Here is a 13,604-nt window from a genome sequence, read left to right as displayed (position 1 = left end):
ACGGATTTACCTCCTTTCGATACAGATTGACACATGGGGTTGTGTCTCCTTTCCTTTTTTGCACTCGAAAGGCATTCGCTTGATACAATTTTAATTAAAATAAGTTTATCAGAAAACTAAAACTGATTATATAAGACAGACTAATCTATAGAGTTGTACATGCGATGTATAAACATATCGAAGCAGACGTTAATGGAATTTAATAATGAATAGACATCTCAACTAAGAAATTTTGGAGCTATGATCCAACGTCAGTAAAAATACCTCCAAATTTTGGAGCTGTAATCCACCGTCAGTAAAAATACCTTCAAGATGGGTTTTGTCATAGAATATGTCAGGTGTCAGCCAAAACAGCAATTATAGACTTGATGGAAAATTAATATTTAATGTCTATTTTATATTCAGCGATCCTTGACTATGCTGACTATAATTGGACTCGAAATTGAAGTGTATTAAAAATTTCAGATTTGTCAAATTTAAACTCTCAATGCCCAATAAGTGTATCAAGCAGTGAATTTCATATCGAAACTTTTTAGCAAATGCAGCACAATTAGCACCACGAATAAATAAAATTGTACAATTATAATTTTGGTGTCTCGTGAATCCGGCTGGAGTCAGCTTTCGAGTAGATGACCGCACTTTTGTTTACGGATGTTTGAAAATCCTTCTCGATACTCGCGCCGATATCGATTCAGAGAGGAAAAAAGGTAATGCACGATAGTTGCACGATTGCTCTTGACTGCACAGAGAGGGAATCGGTGCTTTGCCAATTCCGATGCAATTTTTTCGCCAATGCCGCATTCTGCTCCGCGAGAACGGCTTTATCCGCCTCTTATGCTTTATCGAACATCGTCTGCTTCCATTTGTTTAGAAAAATGTTAAGACACGTTGCGTGGAAAATTTGTTTTATGCGTTTCTGGAAAATTTCCCGAGCGGTGCCAACTTTGGGGATGTCGTCGAACCATACGAGGATTAAAAATGCGGAAGATATACATATCACTCGTGGCAGAAATTCCGAGAAAAATGGGGAACAGTAGTTCTACGATTTTTAGATATTCAGAAAGTTGCGAACCGTGTACCTAACAAAGTTACCGAAACTCGTTTCGAATTGATTAATCCCTCCACAGTTTCGTTTCGAATTCAAACAAATTTTCGCTGTTTAAAAACTACCAATTACAAGTTGCGACTTGGAGAAAACTTCAATTCATCCTGTCGCTGTAAAAGAACCGTATCGTGTAAAAAGGATCGGAAGTTTGCCGGAAGTTCGTAAACTTTGTAACGCCGGGGGTCAGAGGGGTGGGATTTTTACAGGGAAAAGAAACGACGGTCGGTCAACGTGCAGACAGCTTGTCTGATATGAATTTCATTCCGTTTCCAGCTGTTTCACGCTAGACATCTCGACCGATAGCCCACGAAGACCTCCGCAAAATGTTGCGCATTGCGTCTTACAACACGCAGTGCCAGCTATAGCTTCCGCCCCGTTGCTTGTGCACGCCACTCTCTCTGCAGTTTGCAGGTGGTCAACTTCGAGTTTCTCTCATGCTTTCTTCCTGCATAGAAATACCTCATTTTATCGTAAACACCCTGGAACCCGCTAGACCATAACTTCATACCCCAAAAATTTATTGAAATTCAAAATGTTTATATTCGAAACTGCATCCCCAAAATCGTAGTTTCATTTGTTATTAAATCGGTGCTTTGAATCCTGAGATACATTATGGGCAAATACCTAAATCCCCAGAAATTATAATCATGAAATTCTTGTCTCTATATCAACAAATTCCTAGTTCCCCAAATATCTAGTCCTCCAATCCTTAAATTCTGGATCCCTAGATACTTTAAGTCCATAGTTTATAAAATCCTTAGTTCCAAAAAATCCCAAAATTCCAGGTTTCCTAAATCCCAAGATCTCAAAATCCCTATTGCTCCAAAATCTTAGTACCCCAAATCTCTAGCTCATTAAAACCTCTAAATCCCTATATTGGCAGGTTGGTACACTTCTGTTTCCCCAAATCGTAGCTGTATATCTCAACTAATAAATAAATAGATACCAAACCTTCTCTGCTCTGTTCCCCATCAATCGAAATGACACTAGATCAAATCACACCGTGGACACCCTAAGCCTTCTCCAAATAAACCAACGATTATGTATTTAGCCGAGAATTTCACGCTTAGGGGTAGTTACAGAGGGGAACGAGTCGAGTTCACTTTCGGTGGAAAGTCTGTCTAGAACTAGGGAAAAGTGTGCATATTTTTAGAGAATGAGATCGTTTCTCAAACAGATCCGGTGCATTCTCACTTACCGTTAGTAAAAGCAGATTATCCACGCCCCAGTCCCGCCCTTGTGCGTAAATGCATGCCCTCTCCACTTTGGTGTGACAGCTGCGGTGCTTAAAATAGGGGTTCACTGGTTCAGCAACGTGCACCAAAGGTTTTTGTACAGCCACGATAACATGAGCATGTGCCGGATAAATCGTGCGACGATTGTCCCACTGAATAAACCTGATTTTTCCTTTCACGGGTCACGTTGTTGTTCGCGAATACTACCCCCGGGCTACCATGAATAAACCATCGGGAAAATCTGTTCCGTTTCGTGATCATTGGTCCTGCCTATGAAACAATTAGGCCGATATTCGATTCAATTTGGGTACGCGTTTTGGCGGAAATTTTAGTCTGCGTGAAATTTCCTGGTGATATTGTTAGATTCGGAGATGCATTTATTTAGTTACGGGGGAATTATTTAGTCAGGTGAATTTTTATTATTTTTTGGGTCTGAGGGGTTAGTTTGGGAATTTGGAGATTTGGGGATTTAAGGATTTGGGAATTTGAGGATTTGGAAATTTAGAGAGAGGTGGGATTTGGAGAGTTGGGGATTTGGAGAGTTGGGGATTTGGAGAGTTGGGGATTTGGAGAGTTGGGGATTTGGAGAGTTGGAGATTTGGAGAGTTGGGAATTTGAAGAGTTGGGGATTTGGAGAGAGTTGGGGATTTGAGGAGTTAGAAATTTAGAGAGAGTTGGGATTTGGAGAGTTGGGGATTTGGAGAGTTGGAGATTTGGAGAGTTGGGAATTTGAAGAGTTGGGGATTTGGAGAGAGTTGGGGATTTGAGGAGTTAGAAATTTAGAGAGAGTTGGGATTTGGAGAGTTGGGGATTTGGAGAGTTGGGAATTTGGAGAGTTGGGGAATTGGAGAGTTGGGAATTTGGAGAGTTGGGGATTTGGAGAGTTGGAAATTTGGAGAGTTGGAAATTTGGAGAGTTGGGAATTTGGAGAGAGTTGGAATTTGGAGAGTTGGGGATTTGGAGAGTTGGGAATTTGGAGAGATGGGGAATTGGAGAGTTGGGGATTTGGAGAGTAGGGGATTTGGAGAGTTGGGGATTTGGAGAGTTGGGGATTTGGAGAGTTGGGGATTTGGAGAGTTGGGGATTTGGAGAGTTGGGGATTTGGAGAGTTGGGAATTTGGAGAGTTGGGGAATTGGAGAGTTGGAGATTTGGAGAGTTGGGAATTTGGAGAAAGTTGGAATTTGGAGAGTTGGGGATTTGGAGAGTTGGGGATTTGGAGAGTTGGGAATTTGGAGAGAGTTGGAATTTGGAGAGTTGGGGATTTGAGGATTTGGAAATCTAGAGAGAGTTGGGGATTTGGGAGATTTAGAGATTTGAGAATTTGGAAATTTGGTAATATAGGACTTTAAGGATGTGGGGTTTTAAGAATTCTTGAGTCTCGAGAATTTTTAATTTCATAATTTGAAAATATAAGAATCTGGTGATTCCAAAGTAATTTGAGGATTTAGAAGTGTAAGGACATTTCGAAATTTCGCAATTTAAGGACTTAAAAATCTGCTAATTTCAAAATTTATGAATCTGAATATTCAAAGATTTAAGACTCTTAAGCCTTCATGAATCTTTAAATTTAATAATGTAAACATTCCAAAATACACCTGAAAATTTGTAAATTTAGATATTCTAACAACCCAACAATTTATAAATGCACAATTACAATTTCGCAGCTCCCATCGTTACAGAAACATCGCACCCAGAATTCGAGGGCCGTGGCCCGCACATGAGCAGCGTTTTATGTGCTCCACTTATTAAAGCTTTTCAAGTACCACTGTTGAGTGGTCGACTGTTATAAGCGCACATATGATGCTGCTGTTTCTTATTTCAGCCAGGCGACGTTAAAGTGTCTTCTTATTTCGGCGTGTAGGAGAAAACGAGGTAATCAACTCGGTTTTATTTTTCCTTCACGCCTTTGCCCGTATAAAAACGTGTCTTCAGTTTAATGTTTTAAATTGTCTCTTTTATCTCTAATCGTCTCTAGCAACCTGTTGTGTACTTTATTACAACGTTGTTATAAAATTTTAAATTACTTGGAGGTTACTGATTACAAGTTACGAAATGGTAAAGACTATGTGGAATGTTGGTACTCCTAGTTTATGATAGGCTTATCAAATTTTAATTGCATCATTGCCAGATAAAGCGGCGTTGATCAATCTAGAATTAGTTTGTAGATGATAAACACGACACGCCTTGCGAGACGTTTTGCTTATTGGAAAGGAAACGTTGCAGTGAAAGGGTTAAAGAATATTAGCTTTGTCGTTTGACGCACTGCGAAAATCGGATTGGAAATTGAATCGGGTCAGGTTAATGACGTGGAACAAAGCTTTTATCCTTTAGAATATGTCTGTTGACTTCAGCTTCCATTTTAGAAGAAGTCACGTGTTAAATTAATTTCTTCTTCCAAGAAAGTCTTTTGACTCTCTTAAGCACGCTTCTAAATTAAGTTTCAATATCGAATTTCTCCAAATTTCTTTCTAAATGTACGAATATCAATCGGTGAAATTTTCAAGAGAAATCGTCGAGTTGAAAAGACACGCTCGAGAGAGTCCACGATGAAAGAAACCGTCTTCTCGTTGAACAAGATCCCGTAACGAGGGAGGGCTGTGAATCGATAAATTGTAACGACCGCTGAAACAATAATCGATGCCTGTCCCGGTTATAATTTTCTTAATCACAGTGTTTCACAGACTGTCTCGTTGAAAGGCAAGAAAAAATAACCAACCATTATTTTTCAAGCACCGTCCTAGACCATCGTGCATGCTTAACAATTTCTTCTTTTTCTTGGCTGTGTAATCAGTCTCGTCAGCTTACGCTACGATGACTATGATACATCTCAGCCTTCATAAACATACATTCGTTTGAAAAGACACACATTTGCGGGGGCGTAATTGCACTTTCGCTTCTTTTTCCCACGATGCGTTTAATAGATTCAATGTTTCTTTCGCTACTTTAATTCGTTTTTATATTAGTTGCGAAATATGTTGGTTATGAGAAATAATATCAAGTATGGAGTACGTATATGTATGTGTAAAATATATATAACATATGGCATATTTGACATATGTAACATATACGACATATTAAATATATTATAATATATATGACATATTTAACATATGTAACATATATGACATGTTTAACACATGTAACATATATGACATGTTTAACATATGTAACATATATGACATGTTTAACATATGTAACATATATGACATGTTTAACATATGTAACATATATGACATGTTTAACATATGTAACATATATGACATGTTTAACATATGTAACATATATGACATGTTTAACAAATGTAACATATATGACATGTTTAACATATGTAACATATATGACATGTTTATCATATGTAACATATATGACATGTTTAACATATGTAACATATATGACATGTTTAACATATGTAACATATATGACATACATTTAACATATGTAACACATATGACATATTTAACATATGTAACATACATAACATATATAAGCTTCAAACCTCATTTTTGCAAAGGGAAATTTTATCCAGAATCACATCAGTTATTCCCCATATCAGGGACCTTCGAGTTGTGAGACACTCTGTATATAACATATGTATATGTATAACATATATGGTTCGATAATTCTTTTCGTTTAAAAAACATTTTTGTTTTAACAAGGAATAATGTTTATATAACAATACATCTTATTATATACACAAGTTATGTTTTAGATTATACTAGATATGTACACTATTACACAAAAATGGTTCTTGCAGTGAAACCGAAAAATGTTCCGCAAACCATCGGTATCTACCACACGTTACAGTCACAGACATATAATAATAGTAATACGAAAATAATAGTACTTATAATGCTTATCTCCGCGATACTTAATTCCGGATTATTGTTAGAGATGCAAGTGCTGTGCAGATTAAAACTTGTGCCCTAACTGCCTCCATCTTTGGTTCTCGTAAGCCACTGTTATTGCGAGCAAATTCCAACCCCTTCTAAGGCACTATCTATAAAGTTATATTTTATAGTGTGCCCGGTTATTATGCTCGAATTCCGTGCAACGACTGAGTCATCAGGTTGAGGCGCGTGTAATTTACGGTGTACCAAAAGGATGAAGAGGAGAAGAGAAAAGAATGCGAACAGCCGGATGCCGTAGAGCCGAGTCACATGGACGTAAACCGACACGTGCACCCTCTTTTCTGCCATGGTCTGATGATTTTTAAGATGGGGGCGAACCCGATGGACTTTCTCATCGGTTCAGCTCGAAATTTTAACGCGTTTCCCTCGATTGTTCTTTTGTTAAGTCTCCGTATGAATAGCCATCGTTTAACCTCCGGCCATGATCCTATCGTAATTTATTATTAAAAGCACACTTTGTATATGTTGAACGATTAAATCGTACGCCGTTTTGTTTGATTTTAATTTCTTTCCTCTGCAAGCGATAATAGTAATTTTAATCGATATAAGCTACCGGATAGCTCCTCCGGAATTTAGTAGCGTAATTGAACGCTGTATCGAGGATTTTTTTGGTCTTTTTGCAGAGACCCTCCAGGAACCGCGCTTCACCACTCAGCCTTCCAGTAGCGGCAATATTCTTAGCGAAAATCGAACGAAATTTCTGCAGTGTCAAGCGAGAGGTGAGTACCCAACTGAAGAGATCTGACCCGGAAGCTATCATTTTAAACTGATTAAAGAACCTCCTCTTCAATTTTATTTCATTTTTATATCGATCGAAAGTGCTTGAATGGAGTTTCGTGTTGATTTTAATTCTGCACCTTTTATTAATCTTTATATACATAAAACACTTTTCTGTCGTACTTGTAAATGTATTCCTAATTTATAGTTCCATATCTAGAAATGAAATGGAGTTACTTTTCACTGGACATTTAATAAGATTTTGAATTACGGTGATTGCCAAATTTTCGTCTTTTTAATATTCCATTGTTCTCATGCAATATCGAGTAACAGCCGGATGAGACGGTGACCAGATGAAGCCTTACAGTCCCTGCCTGGTGCCGTAACACGATAGTATGACCCTGTACTAATAGTATTAGGTCTCTGTATAGTGCATATACGTCTTGACCAAACAACAAATGCCTATAGTATGAACGAAATTAACACCTCCCAAAATCGTCGGTGAAGAGTTGCAAACGTGATAATTTTCTAAAGACACATTGCAAATCGTAGCTCTGGAACCTTATTTTTAAAAGATGTAAAATTCTTGTACGAAATCTGAAATAATTTCAGCGTTTTACTTCCTACGTTTTAAGAAGAGACGACTTGTTTACGTGGTTTGAATATACATTCTATTCCCAGGATATCCTCAGCCAAAATACAAGTGGTTCAAGGATGGAGTGCCTCTCAGCAACGAGCTTACTTCGGAACCTTATTTCCGAATACAAAGTACACGCAGAGAAGACGCAGGAGTGTATCACTGTGTCGCCACGAACGATGTAGGATCTATATTTAGTGAAAGAATTACATTTGCGGTAGCCTGTACGTATCACGAATTTTTATACTGCTCAAATACTGTTGGAGGTGGTCTTAAACTCTACTGAAATGAAATACCGAATACACTTCTCAATTTCATGTAAATCTTAGTAGCTTAACAATTTTTATTAATCCTTTAAAGTATCTAATTTTAATTATTCTAGAGACTGTCTTTGTATCATTATATTGATATTACTACAAAAATTCTTTTATGCCTACTTTCTGGACCACCTGTAACCGTTACATAAGACCCTCCAAGTATTTCGACCGTATTCTGGTGTACTCAGGTGCACACGAAAGTAACCCTGTAATATTATCTTTAGATATGGGGGTGTTCGAGGACCTCACAGAAAGGATAGTAAGCGTAAAATCGGGTAGCGCTGCTGTTTTAACATTACCGCCGATAGAAAGTCATCCTGCACCTGACGTTACATGGTTCGCATCCGATGGTTCGTTGTTATACGGCATAAAGTATGCATCCGTTCATCACACGTTGCTTATCTTGAACGCATCTGAGAGCGATCAGGGCCTGTACAGGTTTGTATTCAATTATCTGGTTAACTTCTATCGTCTTAGCACCTGTTTATTCACTTGGTAATGAGAGTTGAAAGCAGAACCGAGGTGCTTTTTTTGTTTTTGAATAAGATTCTTAGATGTTTATATGTCCAACAGAGCAAGAGCCATCAACACGCAATTAGGCAAAGAGGAGAACAGTCCATTCTTCAAACTACAAGTTACAGGGGATGCGAATGCTGATGTGGCACCTGCTATCATAGTGAAACCACAGGACACACAGATCATCAAGGATCAAGATGTTACTTATATACATTGTATAGCAAATGCTAGGTAATTTTTACCAGTGCTTGAAGGAAAATAATTGTGTTAATAGTGTTATTATAAAATAAGACCAGTATTAAATGAAAATTATTGGCATAACTGGATATACTAGCATAATCTGATTATACTCAATGTACCTTATATTAGACATTTAGAAACTTCTAATTTCTCAGAAAACACTTGGTCATGCCAGTTATGGAACACTGACACCGTTAGTAGTTAAGAGAAACTAACTTAATAAGTATTAACCCAGACAAGTATATTATACAAATGCTAAAAATTATTGCGTTAACAAGTCAATGTAGAAGAGTGTGGTATTGTAAAAATTAGTGCTTGTATAAAAATGACAGTCATTGCAAAAAGAAATATGTGTCTGAATGTAAAAAATTAGGAGAATATCTGAAGCATATTCCCATAATTTTAGGTCGCTTCACGAGTTACGAACTTTATGGACGAAGGATGGGATTCCTATCGAGAACTCCAGAATATCTTATAGCTTTAACGACTCGTGGAACAGAACTTTAGCATTGATGTCGGCAAATATAACTTATACTGGCGTATATTCTTGCCACGTGGATCTAAGGAGCGGTGGTTACCCTACGGTTAATGCGAGTGCCAAAGTTGTCGTGTATGGTAAGAATATTTCTGAAGTTTTGATCTAATAACTTTTAGATCATTCTTTATACCATGTAGAAATAATTAGAGTACATTATAAAATCAATGATCAACTGTTGCAATGACTAAGCTCATGAGTATTTAGATGTATTGATACTTTCAATAAAGTGATACTCATGAAATTTTTATTATCCATTGTTTAGAAAAACCAGCATTTATAACAGAATTAAAAAGAGAGACTTTAAGTGACTATGGATCAACTGTAACACTGCCATGCGATGCTGTTGGTGTTCCTCCTCCTAACATCAGCTGGTTCCGCAATGCTGAGCCTGTTGACCATCTTCTTGGATCTAGGTATGATTTTAAGAACAATTAACAAGAGGACAATTCTGATTAGAATCTATATAAATACTTAACAGTATATGTAACAGTAATATGTAACAGTACGTTAAAAGCAAGATATATATTTCAATTTGCTTGTAGGTATGCAATGGAAGAAGATGGTTCACTGACAATCAAAAAATTGACTATGGATGATTCAGGAATGTTTCAATGTCTTGCTGCGAATGAAGTTGGCGAAGCATCCAGTTACACTTGGTTAAAAGCTAAAAGTTAGTATATAGCTTACTGAGTTTCTAAAAAAATTGTAATCAATCTTTCTTTTATTTCCTTTTTCTTTTTTATTAATCAGTGTTTATTTCTACTCATTACAAATGACATATTTTTTGTGGGCCAGAAGGATTAGAAAGCAGAGTGAAAAACAGAGTTGTCCGCTGGGCAGCTGGCTACAATGTAGTCAGAGTTCGCCAATCTGATCGCCGTTTTATGTTCTCTCAGTATCCAGACAGTAAGATTCTACGTGGCCACGAAATACCCACCTACTTTGTTTTTTAAATTATCCTAGGCACATGCTTGAAGAATGCATATCACATCACAATGTTTGCTTTTACCAGCTAAACGTGTTTTCTTTTTCTGGTAGTTATTAGTGAATACATCCACAAAGCACGACGATTCCCTTATGTTGAAAACACATTGTTCCAAAAAATGTAAAATATTCAATGTCGAGTAATTAAACTTAACACGAGTAGAATAATATTTCTTAAAATAAAGAACACTTCACTTGTGATTTACAAACAGAAATATCCATGTTAAGCAGCATTACAGATTTTGTATTATTTTGAATTTTTGCACGTACATAAGATACAGCAAAAATAAATACAGCGTGATTAGCACGTTCTTACTTACAAGTACTGTTAGATTAGGAATAAAATTTGTAGTTGTGCTATTGAGTATATGTAACATGATCCTTTTAGTACAAGTTATGAAGTTTTAGTGTTAGAACATTGATTATTGCAAATAAAAGTCTCCTCTGGGTTAATTCAGGATTTTCCATTATACATTTATTAACATTTTATCCTATGATACATGTTTCATTATAAACAGTCCAACATATTTGAAAAAGTAGATAAATCATATTGGAAAATGCTGAACTGGGAAAATTTTACTTTTTGTGTCCAATTGTTTCTGCCTTTCTTTATTTTGCGTGCATGTGACCAATTTTCGCTGTCGATAAATAATATAATAAGATGTTTGCGTTGTTTCCAGCATCTGGACCAATTATGGAAAATGGTCCACAGAATCTTACTATATTAGATGGAAAAGACGCAACATTATCGTGTAACGCTGTAGCGGCTCCAATACCTAATACCACGTGGATTTATAATGGTGAATAATGTGGAATTATGAATAGGTCTATTACGTGAATTATGAAGTAATGACTTTAATCCATCAATAGATACAATCCCTGTGGAAATCGCTGGAAGAGTACAGGTCCTGGATAACGGTGATCTTTTAATTGCCGCTGTGAAACCAAACGATGCAGGAAAATATACATGCATTCGAGCTAATGAAGCTGGTTCTGTAAACGGTTCTGCATACCTTACTGTTTTAGGTAAACTGTGCATAGTCATTGTCATAACTTCTATACTATATTATGTGCATCCTACTTGAATGACGTATTAACTCATTTGTAATTAATAGATTCAGAGTTAATTTTGTATAAGCTACGAAAGAATTTTGTAAAATTTGTTGCATACTTGCGCCTGTGTAATAAACACGCAACAAAAATTACAAGTATTTTACGTATTTCAGTTCGAACACAAATTGTTCAACCACCTGTTGATACTTCGGTTCTCCTCGGATACACTGCGGAATTACAATGCAAAGTTTCCAACGATCCAAGCGTTTTATATGATATAGCTTGGTTTCACAATTCACAGTACGTATTACTAGATTAACTCAGTGCACATTCATTGTCTAATAAACATTCGCTTCTTTAGAGTCATAAATACGCAAGCCAGTCAAAGAGTAAAGATGCGTAGCGATGGGACATTGGAAATAGTTGCTGTCCGGGCTTCCGATGTGGGCGAATATATGTGTTCCGTGGTTTCTCCGGGAGGAAACGAGACTCGATCAGCTCGTCTTAGTGTAATTGAATTACCGTTCGCGCCAATAAATGTCATGGCAGATCGAGTTGAACGGATTTCTCCTCGTACTATAAATGTCAGTTGGGTACCAGGTTTCGACGGAAATAGTCCAACGAAGAAATTTATAGTTCAGAGGCGAGAGGTCTCCGATCTCGGTAAGTTAATGTGCTTAAATTATATTTGGGTAAAAGAGAACCACCCATAATTCTATCTGCATAGGACCCATACCCGATTCAGCGCTAAATTGGATCACCGAGTGTGATAATGTTTCGGCACAAAGCCGTTGGGTATTACTGAACAATTTGAAAGCAGCGGCTGCATATCAGTTTCGAGTAAGTGCGGAAAATAGTGTCGGTGAGGGACCTCCTTCAGATCCAAGTAACGTAGTGGCTCTGCCTCAAGAACGTAAGTACTAAAAACACCACCAAAGATGCAATAAGAATTTGACTTATCGATGAATGTCGTTTCAGCCCCGAGTGGACCACCTGTTGGATTTGTTGGTTCCGCTCGATCCTCGTCAGAAATAATAACACAGTGGCAACTACCATTGGAAGAATATCGAAACGGCCATATTTTAGGATACGTGTTGAGGTATAGGTTGTACGGTTACAATGACAGTCCGTGGACGATACAGAATATAACCAACGAAGCACAAAGAAATTATCTTATTACCGACTTAATTACGTGGAAAGATTACATTGTACAAATAGCAGCATATAACGATAAAGGGGTGGGAGTATTCACCGAGGGTTTGAAGATTAAAACTAAAGAAGGAGTACCAGAAGCTCCACCAACTAATGTGAGAGCAAAGGCTGTAAATTCTACGGCAATTAAAGTGTGGTGGAAACCTCCGAATCCACAAAAAATTAACGGAATTAATCAAGGTTACAAATTGCAAGCTTGGATCGGCTCTAACTTTACAGAAGCAAACGAATACAAGTCAATGAGTGTGCCACCTAGCCTATTTGATCCTCTTGCGGAACAAAGTGCCATTATGACTGGTTTAAGGAAATATACATTGTACAATATAACCGTGTTATGCTTCACCGATCCCGGTGACGGTGAAAGAAGTTCCCCCGTTCAAATTCGTACACTCGAAGATGTACCTGAACAAGTAGAAAATTTACAATTCGAGGATATAAGTGATCGTGCCCTTACCGTTAAATGGAAACCGCCAAAAGAAATCAACGGCATCCTCACCCTTTATCAATTGAAATATATGATCAAAGATGTACCAGATTCTTTAAGAGTTGAAAACTTTACAGCTAACGATTTATTAGCAAAAATTGAACACTTGCAAGCAATGACACATTATAAATTCGAAGTCGTCGCTTGGACTTCGATTGGTCCCGGGAAACCAAAAGTAGCCGTCATTCAATCGGGTGTCGAGCCTGTTCTTCCTGAACCACCGACTAAACTAGCACTGTCAAATATAGATGCATTCTCTGTCGTTCTTCAATTTACACCTGGGTTCGATGGTAATTCATCTATAACAAAATGGACAGTGCAAGCACAAACTACCCGGAATACAACTTGGTACAACATATACGAAGTCTCAGATCCTGATGCTAGTACAATCACTGTAGGTGGCCTAATTCCTTTTATGCAATACAAACTACGATTAATCGCTAATAACGTTGTTGGTGCTTCTCAACCTTCCGAGCCTACGAAAGAATTTCAAACGATTCAAGCACCACCGTCACATCCTCCTAGAAATGTTACAGTTCGCGCAATGAGTGCTACGGAATTACGTGTCAGGTGGATTGTAAGTTTTCACTTTCATTTTATATGGAAAGACAAAGAATATATATTTTTAATAATTCGGAATCCTGAAATGTATTTATT

General features: G+C 37.3%; 1 protein-coding gene across 7 annotated transcripts in view; it reads left to right on the top strand.

Moving 5' to 3' along the window:
* The window catches only part of sdk (sidekick cell adhesion molecule), a 46,779-nt gene that overhangs the window by 26,827 nt on the left and 6,348 nt on the right, over positions 1–13,604 (top strand). For 4 of the 7 annotated variants that reach the window (XM_076530461.1, XM_076530464.1, XM_076530463.1 and 1 more), the window contains exons 2-15: positions 6,873–6,968; positions 7,648–7,827; positions 8,145–8,358; positions 8,494–8,667; positions 9,083–9,291; positions 9,477–9,627; positions 9,757–9,884; positions 10,010–10,120; positions 10,879–10,998; positions 11,069–11,224; positions 11,425–11,551; positions 11,613–11,914; positions 11,979–12,164; positions 12,230–13,524. In XM_076530461.1, the coding sequence (XP_076386576.1) occupies positions 6,873–6,968; positions 7,648–7,827; positions 8,145–8,358; positions 8,494–8,667; positions 9,083–9,291; positions 9,477–9,627; positions 9,757–9,884; positions 10,010–10,120; positions 10,879–10,998; positions 11,069–11,224; positions 11,425–11,551; positions 11,613–11,914; positions 11,979–12,164; positions 12,230–13,524 (3,449 nt within the window). The remainder of the gene's footprint in view (positions 1–6,872; positions 6,969–7,647; positions 7,828–8,144; positions 8,359–8,493; positions 8,668–9,082; positions 9,292–9,476; positions 9,628–9,756; positions 9,885–10,009; positions 10,121–10,878; positions 10,999–11,068; positions 11,225–11,424; positions 11,552–11,612; positions 11,915–11,978; positions 12,165–12,229; positions 13,525–13,604) is intronic. The other 3 variants (XM_076530466.1, XM_012286821.2, XM_076530462.1) reach the window with 2 other exon arrangements.

The sequence above is a fragment of the Megachile rotundata genome, chromosome 4 (genome assembly GCF_050947335.1).
Source record: "Megachile rotundata isolate GNS110a chromosome 4, iyMegRotu1, whole genome shotgun sequence".
NCBI lineage: Eukaryota > Metazoa > Arthropoda > Insecta > Hymenoptera > Megachilidae > Megachile > Megachile rotundata.
The sequence above is the reverse complement of the archived record's forward strand: the minus strand, read 5'-3'. Positions and strand labels throughout refer to the sequence as shown.